Consider the following 10,196-nt stretch of genomic DNA (forward strand, 5'->3'; position numbering starts at 1 on the left):
GTTGTGGAAGCCAAAACTCAGGTGTGGGAGGAGTTCGGGGAGGCTATGGAGAAAGACTTTCGGTCGGCCCCGAAGAAGTTCTGGCAAACGTCCGACGCCTCAGAAAGAGGAGGCAGGGATTCTCCCAGGCTGTATGCAGTCGGGGAGGAGAACTGCTGATCCAGACTGGGGACCTCGTTGAGTGGTGGAAGGAGCACTTCGAGGAACTCCTGAACCCGGTAAAAACATCCTCTGATGAAGGTGCAGAGCCTGAAGACTCGGGGGCTTCTGCGTCTATATCCGTGGTAGAGGTCACCGAGGTAGTTAAGAAGCTCCCCGGTGGCAAAGCGCCAGTTGTGGACGAGATTCACGCTGAGATGCTGAAGGCTCTGGACATTGTCAGACTGTCATGGCTGACACGTCTCTTCAATGTCGCGTCAGCATCGGGTACAGTGCCTGTGGAGTGGCAGACCGGGGTGGTGGTTCCCATTTTTAAAAAGGGGGACCGGAGAGTGTGTGCCAATTATCGAGGTATCACACTTCTCAGCTTCCCCGGGAAAGTTTACTCTAGGGTGCAGGAAAGGAGGCTTCGGCCGATTGTCGAACCTCGGATTCAGGAGGAGCAATGTGGATTCCATCCTGGTCGTGGAACAGTGGACCAGCTCTTTACCCTTGCGGAGCTGCTGAGGGGGGCATGGAAGTTCGACCTGCCAGTCCACATGTGCTTTGTGGATCTGGAGAAGGCCTATGACAGTGTCCCCCGAGGAACTCTGTGGGGGGTACTGAGGGAGTACGGGGTACCAGGCTTGCTGCTACGAGCCATACGGTCCCTGTACAACCAAAGTGCGAGCTGTGTCCGCATTCTCGGCAATAAGTCGAACATGTTCCCAGTGGGTGTTGGACTCCGCCAGGGCTGTCCCTTGTCACCGATCCTGTTTGTGGTTTTCATGGACAGGATCTTAAGGCGCAGTCAGGGAGAGGAGGGTGTCCGGTTTGGGGACCTCAGGATCTCGTCTCTGCTTTTTGCAGACGACGTGGTACTGTTGGCTCCATCAGACCGTGACCTTCAGCACTCACTGGAGTGGTCTGCAGCCGAGTGCAAAGCGGCAGGGATGCGGATCAGTACCTCCAAGTCCGAGGCCATGGTTCTCTGCCGGAAACCAGTGGACTGCCACCTCTGGGTGGGGAAGAGTTGCTTCCTCAAGCGGGGGACTTTAAGTATCTCGGGATCTTGTTCACGAGTGATGGGAAAATGGCGCGTGAGATGGACAGGTGGCTCGGTGCGGCGTCAGCAGTAATGCGGGCGCTGTAACGGACTGTCATGGTGAAGAGAGAGCTGAGCCGCAAGGCGAAGCTCTCGATTTACCAGTCCATCTACGTCCCAACCCTCACCTATGGTCATGACCTTTGGGTCGTGACCGAAGAACGAGATCGCGGATACAAGTGGCCGAAATGAGCTTCCTCCGCAGGGTGGCTGGGCTCAGCCTTAGAGATAGGGTGAGGAGCTCAGACATCCGGAGGGACCTCAGAGTAGAGCCGCTGCTCCTTCGCGTCGAAAGGAGCCAGTTGAGGTGGTATGGACATCTGGTTCGGATGCCTCCGGGGAAGCTTCCTCTGGAGGTTGCCCGAATACGTCCACCTGGGAGGAGACCCCGGGGCCGACTTAGGGCAAAGGAAGGGGACACCCTGGACAGGTCGCCAGTCTATCGCAGGGCTACACTTAGAGACAGACAACCAAGCACACTCACATTCACACCTACGGACAATTCAGAATCACCAATTAACCTCAACATGTTTTTGGACTGTGTGGGAAGAAGCTGGAGAACCCGGAGAGAACCCACGCTGCACAGGGAGAACATGCAAACTCCACGCAGAAAGATTCCGGTGCCCCCAACCGGCAACCTTCTTGCTGCGAGGCAACAGTGCTACCAACTGCGCCACCCTGCAGCCCTTGACACAAATTATCCATGTAAATTTTGTCACAAACAAGGCAAAAACAAACAAAGCACATTGAAAAGGGCTCCATGAACATACTGGAGGCACTGACTTGGCCTCCAAACTCCCTAGACCCCAGTCTAAATGTTCATCTGCAGAGGCATTACCCCACAACCCACTTACAAAATATTAGGCAGGTCGCTTAATGCTGGGGCTGATCTCTGTACAAATAATATAAATTCTTGTTTAGTTTTTAAACCTATCTAAAAAAAAAAAAAAAAAAAAATTAATCAATCTACAAACTTCACTTTGATATAATTTCCTTTTCATTAATTCACTCACTGCTCAGTTAATTTTACCATACACTGCAGGCTACACACAGTCTTATTAACAATCTGTTTATTGTGATCAATGAAACAGTTCAAACAGTCACAGAAAGTTTGTAGAATTCATTTGATCAATCAATCAAACAACTGAATGACGGTATAAAAAGTCTCACCAGTGACTGCTGTGGACAGCAGTTTAATCAGATAGGCCTTCATAGAAAGATCAAAATGTGATACGCATGGGGGTAATTGAGTAGCTTAATGCATTTACTGGAAGACAACTGACGCTGGACCAATGAGAACAAAATAACATTTGAATTACAGAGATTATTAGAATTTGTGGATCAAACAAATATTTTTATGTTTAATTTGGCAAAATCACAAAATCCACAACAAACCTATAACTTGGATTTAATTGTGTGAGACAAACAGAATATTTGACATAAACACATATTTGTTGTCTCAATAGTAGTATAAGGGAAAGAGGATGAAACCATATCAAGTTTTTATCATTATTGTTATCATCATCATTGTTGTCGTTATTATAATAATAGTTATTATTAATATCAGTTGTTTTTGTCAATAATAATCATAATAACAACACAACTTGAACGAATACAATTGAACAACTAATTTTCTGCACTAATAGAGCACTTTTCGACCTTAGTGGACAAAGTGCTTTATATTTTGAGAGCTTGAAAATACTACAGACAGGGTTACTGGGAACAGAATTACCTTTCAATTTTGATTTAATCTGGTCTATTTTCATTCATGTTGGTAGAGCCCACTCATGAATTATGACTCATACAGACGCAACGGTCTAACTTGAAAAACACCTCAGCATCAGTTTTTGTTGTATACTACAATCATGTCTTTCAAGTAAAGATGCTAGTAGAGCCCCATACTGAATGTTGATTACAGCAATATAAATGCAAAAGTAATTAAACACACTGGTCCAAAATGAAGTCAGCATGACTCTGATTAATCCTTCATTCACCCCAGCTGCTGCCACCACTGCAAAGACAGCAGCTGAGCACACAGAAACAGGCCACTCATGGTATGATCTGTCATTGCTCACACCCACAGCTCAAAGGTCTGTAAACACACTCCAAGCAGCATGCCATGTGTTTGTTCATCATCAAGTTATATAAAGATTAAAAAGATACCAGAGTCAAATGCGCTACAAGATGATTTGGTGAAAAAAGGTAACTTGGTATACTGTAGTTAACATGTCTGTGAAGATTCTGCAGTTAACATTAACCAATAATCACACACATAAATGGTACTGGTCCTGCTATGCCTCTATCCAAGTAATAATTGTATTCTGATCATGCTCGTCTCATTTGTGTCGAAAGAACAACTCTTTCCTGTTTGTGCCATCAAGAAATCTCTTTTGCTACTTTCACACTGCATGACATTTTTCTTGAGTGGATGGTAACTCTTTTCTCTGTTCATGGATCAGCTATCACTGTGACAACTGAACAACACTTTTCACAAGTTATGGTTGAAAGACAACTTATATATAAGAAAAGAAAAATCAGATTAATGACTTTCACCTGCTGTGTGAACGTAGCCTTGCAGGTGTACAACAAAAACTCACAAAGGAAACTGCTGCAGAAACTGAAGGCCAGCAGAGGCTAGTTCATTCTTCTATGGCTAATGTCAAAATGTTAATGACTTGATGACTTCATCATGTTCAAATGATGCATTTTTAAACATCTTTAAAGGGAACCTACTGTGCTTTTCTTTCATGCTGACCATGGATTTATTTACATGGTCATCTGCCCCAAGCAAGGCAAACTCCTGAAACTCAAGCAGTATAGCTCACAAGCATGGTGTGCTGGCTTCTGGAAGCTGACCACTGAGAAGAAGATGGGCTTTTAGAGAGTGGGTCCTGAAAGAGACAGGAGCCAACACTCGTCATTTCACACTGAGGATGCATAAAGGGCCAGTACAAGATAAAAAGATTCTTTTGAACTGTGAATCGTGCAAAACTACTTTTCGGGAGTCCCGGTATTCAAAATAGAGCTAGAAATTACAATAACTGGTCCTCTTTATTGTTTTACATGATGCTCAGTTTCATAGCTTCTGTTCCCATAAATGCTTGGTGAGATATTTCAGCAGATACTCCTCAGTCTGTTTCATTCCATAAGTATTAGTTGTCCAGTTAAAAAATGGTTTCTTCACAGCAAATTATTCTTAAAGTTCTTTGGCTGTTTATGCGTAGCAAAATGAGCAGTATACCAGCTGAAGCTATCAAGCTGTGGAGGAGTGTGACAGAAAAGAAACCCTTTATTGCATTAAAAAAATAATTCTCTTTGTCATAAATGTCAGTAGTCTTTCCTTAACCCTCAGGACTTTGTGTGCATGTGTATGTGTGTGTGTGTGTGTGTGTGTGTGGAGGAAGGTCAGGACACCACTTCTGCCATGCTGGGCTCCAGGCCAGCGTTGTCAGCACACACCGGCACCCTGTTGCCTCTTGAGCGGCTTAGTGTGCAACACTGCATTTTCCTGCAGTACTCTTCTGAATCCATTTTGTCCATTTGAGCTGATTTCCACACAGCAGAGGAGTACAAGGTGTTGTGTAGAGCTCGAAACAACAGTCTGCAGAGGAGAACAAAGCCGTCAGTTCCTCACAACTGTGGTTTGGTAATTGTAGCTTTAACACTCTTTGTGTTGTGATGAAACACATGACAGCGTGTTTTGACTTGCTTCCTTTATTTGCACACTGCCAGGAATTGATAATTGGTCCAGGTATTGTGATGGTTTTTGACCACAATCTGATAAATAGCAGGAAGAAAATGCTGATAAATACAGCATGATCACAAGACAGAAGTTTACTTACGCTGTATGAAAAGACAACCTTTTTTTTCTCATTGTCTGACATGAAATCAGACTAAAATTTTCCTGTTTTAGTCAGTTAGGATTACCACAACTATTTATATCTGCTAAATGCCAGAATAATGAGAGACTTTTTAAGTACTTTCTTCAAAGTCAGAAGTTTCATACACTAAGATTACTATGCCTTCATACTATTTGGGAAAGCTGAGATGATGATGTCATGGCTTTGCAAGCTTTTGATAGGTTAGCTGACACCATTTGAGTTAATAAGAGGCACACCTGTGGATGTACACATGTGGACAAAATTGTTGGTACCCCTCTGATAATGAAAGCAAAACCCACAACGATCACAGAAATACCATGAATCTGACAAAAGTAATAATAAATAAAAGCTCTATGACAATTAAACAATGAAAATCAGACATTGCTTTTGAACCGTGCTTAAACAGAATTATTTAAAAAAATAAACTCATGAAACAGGCCTGGACAAAAATGATGGTACCCTTAACTTAATATTCAAGTTATTTCTGTGACCATTGTGGGATTTTCTTTCATTAACCGAGGGGTACCAACAATTTTGTCCACGTGTGTATTTTAAGGCACACCTCAAACACACTGCTTCTTTTTGTGACAACATGGAAAATCTAAAGAAATCAACCAAGATATCAGGAAAAGAATTGTGGACCTCCACAAGTCTGATTCATCCTTGGGTACAATTTCCCAATGCCTAAAGGTTCCACATTCATCCATCCATCCATTATCTGTACATTGTTTAATCCTAAATAGGGTGGCGGGGGGACTGGAGCCTATCCCAGCTGACTTAGGGTGAAGGCAGGGGAAACCCTAGACAGGTTGTCAGTCTATCACAGGGCTACACTTAAAGACAGACAACCATGCACACTCACACCTACGGACAATTTAGAATCAACATGTTTTTAGACTAAGAGGGAGGAAACCAGAGAACCCAGAGAGAACCCATGTTGCACGGGGAGAACATGCAAACTCCACGCAGGGACGCAAACCGGTGACCTTCTTGTTGTGAGGCAACAGTGCTAACTACCGCTCCACCTTGCAGCCCTCCACATTCATCTGTTCAAACAATTATATGCAAGTACAAACACCATGGGAATGTCCAGCCATCATAGTGCTCAGGAAGGAGATGGGTTCTGTTTCCCAGAGATGAAGCGTTTTGGTGAGAAATGTGCGTATCAACCCCAGAACAAAAGCAAAAGACCTTGTGAAGATGCTGCTGAAGCTGGTAAGAGAGTGTCATTATCCACAGTGAAACCAGTCCTGTACCGACATGGGCTGAAAGGCTACTCAGAGAGGAAGAAGACATTTCTCCAAAAGAAACAAAAAGACAGATTACAGTTTGTAAATGCACACAGGGACAAAAACCTTCATTTGTGGAGGTATGCCCTGTAGTCTGATGAAACTAAAACTGAGCTGTTTGGCCATAATGACCACTGCTACATTTGCAAGGACAAAGGGGGAAGCTTGCAAGCCTGAGAACACCATCCCAACTGTGAAGTACAGGGTGGCAGCATCATGCTGTGGGGGTGTTTTGCTGAAGGAGGGTCTGGTGTACTTCACAAAATAGATGACATCATGAGGAAAGAACATTATGTGGAAATATTGAAATAACACCTCAAGAAATCAGCCAGGAAGTTAAAGCTTGGGCACAAATGGGTCTTCCAAATGGACATTGACCCTAAGCATACCGCCAGATTAGTTAGAAAGAGGCTTCAAGACAACAAAGTCAATGTTTTGGAGTGGCCATCACAAAGCCCTGATCTCAGTCCTGTAGAACATTTGTGGCCAGAGTTGAAAAGGCCCGTGGATCAAGACAGTCAACAAACCTGACTCAGTTCCACCAATTCTGTCAGGAGTTTCAACAAACTATTGTGAGAAGCTTGTGGAAGGAAACCCAAAACATTTGACCGAAGTCATACAGTTTAAAGGCAAACCTACCAAATACTAAGGAAATGTATGTAAACTTCTAACTTTGAATAAAACAATAAATAAATTCTCTAAAAAATTCTCTCTCTCATTATTCTGGCATTTAGCAAATAGAAATAATTTTGGCAATCCTAACTGACCCAAAACAGGAAAAGTTTAATCACATTTAATGTCAGATGAGGGGAAAAAAAAGGTTATATGTCTTTTTATATAGTGTATGTAAACTTCTGGTTTCAATTGTATTCTATTGTAATTTAAAGAAATAAAAACATTGAGTGTACCATTTATGAAGATCACGTACATGCAAAATGACCAAGTGACACGTTTGACATTGCAGTACTGACAGAATACACCAGCAGTGACCACCCAGTTACTGAGGACGAAAGCAGGTTGCTCAGTTGCACTCAATCTATTTTTTTTGATTGATGCCATTTTAGCACATATTCAGACTTGAAATGCAATTATCAAATAGTCTGCTCTGAAATGGCCGAATACTTTGAAGTAGTTTGAGGCTTGTGCACATATGTTTGTGCAGAGTGTGTGTGTGCGTGTGTATGAATTTGTGGTATTGTATACTAGGATGTGTGTGTACCTGGGGAGAAGAGCCGTCACAATAGTGAGGGCACATACGATGTAGAAGAGAGGCTGGCACATCTGGAGTGTTTCTACTCCCAGTGGGTTGGTAGGAGGGCTGCAGGTCACACAGATCACACTAAAGAGTAGCACAAAGCCAAAGTAGAAGCCACCGCTGAGCAGCAACACGAGTACATGAATCCACGTCTACAAAACAAACAGAGGATTAGAGACACATAGGCGTGCCTGATCCTTTTTTTTTTTTTTTTAAAAAGAAACAGGTGATGTCTGTTTTGGATTGTTACGACAGATTCCTTTTCACACACTACATACAATTTTGTTTCTTATCCTTGGAAAACATGCATAACATTAAGGTCGCACAGTTATTTATTTTAATGCATAAAACAATTGAGACAAAACCCAGTTTGAACAAAAGTGATATCAAACAGGTTTTAGTACAGCAGCAACTCTGACCAGAGTTTTACTCTCGATGACTTGGTGCAGTAGAATGATGAGGAGTGCTGAGGCATTGATCGGCGAACCAAAGGACAGCTCTCCAACGTCTGATCCTGCAAATGCCTAAGGTACACATTAGAATAATCTTAGAGTGAGATGAGACCATAACTGTATGGTAAGTGTTTAATAATATGTCGTATTAATATATGATTCCTTGTTGTCACATTTAAGGCAATCAGTTGAAGCGTTATCAAGACAGCTATTTCTATTAGTCACAGCACAGAACAGTAAGAGAGCAGAGAAGTTTGTTGGTTACCACATAATGGAACAAAAACTATTTGAAACTACCTGGATGATTTGCACAGAGTACTTACAAAGTAAGGCACGAAGAAGCAAACAAGGCTTTGGTAAAAAGCATCCACGACCGTGATCCAGAACATATTGGGAACATAGACCTGCAGAGGAAATGGACTGTTAGTCTTGATAAACACAGTGATAACAGGCATGATCGAAATCAAACATTAGCACCACTGACGTCATACATGCTTTCCTCATACACTATATTGACAAAAGTATTGGGACTCCCTACAAATAATTGAATTCAGGTGTTCCAATCACTTCCATGACCACAGGTGTACGAAATCAAGCACCTCTGCATGCAGACTGCTTCTACAAACTTTGTGAAAGAATGGGTTGCTCTCAGGGGCTCAGTGAATTCAGGCGCGATACTGTGATGGTTGCCTTCTGCGCAATAAGTCCATTCATGAAATTTCCTTGATTCTAAATATTCCACAGTCAACTGTTAGTGGTATTATAACAAAGTAGAAGCAATTGGGAACGACAGCAGCTCAGCTATGAAGTGGTAGGCCACATATAACCACAGAGTGGGGTCAGCAGATGCTAAGGTGTACAGTGTGCAGAAATCTGCTCAAAACTGATTGTCTGCACTCAGATACACTGTATAATATATGCTGCACAAACATTCTGTACAAATATTCTGAGTGCATCTCCTCCACTCAGACACAGAAACCCCTACCATCACCCCTCCCCCGCTGACACACACACACACACACACACACACACACACACACACACTTCTGACTGCAGTTTCGTTGTGTGTACAGAAGCATATGCATGATGACAATCAAAGGATTGTGATTGTGACTGAGGCAGAGTGCAGCATGCAGAGGGCAGGGAGACAGCACTCGCTCTTTCATGGCAAAGCATCAAAGTCCAGAGGGCCGCCACGGATACGCCGTTTGACGTAAACTCACAATTTGTGGTACAAGTCATCATCAACATCTAAAGGCTCATATCACCGCATTTGAGGACAATACGGTCGACCGGCTAATAATAGCACATGAAAGTGTAAAACAAGTTCTTTCCTATTGGTGGCGCTCTGACTGCGAATGGATGTTGGCATATGGGTTTCATCAGGGCAGGACTGTGATCAAGTATGTAAAGTTTAAGGCAGATTGGAGCATGTACAGGGTCGTTAGACACCCTTCCTTTTTGAGGGTATATCATCACAATTCAGAGGGCCGCCATGGCCACACTCTCAGACTTTTGCGGAGTGTTTTAATAACTTTTAATCACCAAGCCCTGTTGTATGTGCTGGCCAAATTTGAGGCGTGTAGGAGTTAACCCCTAGGAGGAGTTCGCTCTCAAAAATGACAAAAATCACCAAAAATTGCAAAGTTATTTCAAAATGACGGACTTCCTGTTGAGTTTACGTTACGGGTCCAAGAGGCTTTTTGTGCATCCCGATGTGTTCCATATGCCTACCAATTTTTGTAAACGTCGGTTAAACGTCCTGTGGGGGCTATTGGATAAATTGCTGCAGGGGGCGCTATAGAGCCATTTTGCCAAACAGGCACACGTTGTCTGTCGTTGAGCCGATAGTGACTCGCATGCCAATTTTGGTGAGTTTATGAGCATTCCAAAGCTGTCAAAAAGTCATTTCCGTCTCAAAGTAACTATGCGTCGCCATGGCAACACTGTTGCTTGAAAATGCAAAAGCTTCGCACTGTAACATCGTCAAGGTAGGAAGACTTAGCTGACCAATTTTAAGAATGATATCACACAGTTTGAAGCAATGGCACATGGAAGTGTAATGCCTCAAACAGC

The 10,196-nt window shown here is 43.1% G+C and overlaps 1 protein-coding gene across 3 annotated transcripts in view; it reads right to left on the reverse strand.

Moving 5' to 3' along the window:
* Positions 1-2,296: 2,296 nt before the first annotated feature.
* Positions 2,297-10,196, reverse strand: part of atp10d (ATPase phospholipid transporting 10D) — a 59,660-nt gene continuing 51,760 nt past the window's right edge. The window contains exons 20-23 of one of the 3 annotated variants that reach the window (XM_008291370.1): positions 8,444-8,524; positions 8,088-8,192; positions 7,633-7,731; positions 2,297-4,844 (exon numbers count right to left, since the gene is read on the reverse strand). In XM_008291370.1, the coding sequence (XP_008289592.1) occupies positions 4,692-4,844; positions 7,633-7,731; positions 8,088-8,192; positions 8,444-8,524 (438 nt within the window). In that variant the 3' untranslated portion in view covers positions 2,297-4,691. Of the gene's footprint in view, positions 4,845-7,632; positions 7,821-8,087; positions 8,193-8,443; positions 8,525-10,196 lie in introns of all 3 variants that reach the window. The other 2 variants (XM_008291368.1, XM_008291367.1) reach the window with 2 other exon arrangements.

The sequence above is a fragment of the Stegastes partitus genome, unplaced genomic scaffold (genome assembly GCF_000690725.1).
Source record: "Stegastes partitus isolate 25-593 unplaced genomic scaffold, Stegastes_partitus-1.0.2 Scaffold740, whole genome shotgun sequence".
NCBI classification, from domain to species: domain Eukaryota; kingdom Metazoa; phylum Chordata; class Actinopteri; family Pomacentridae; genus Stegastes; species Stegastes partitus.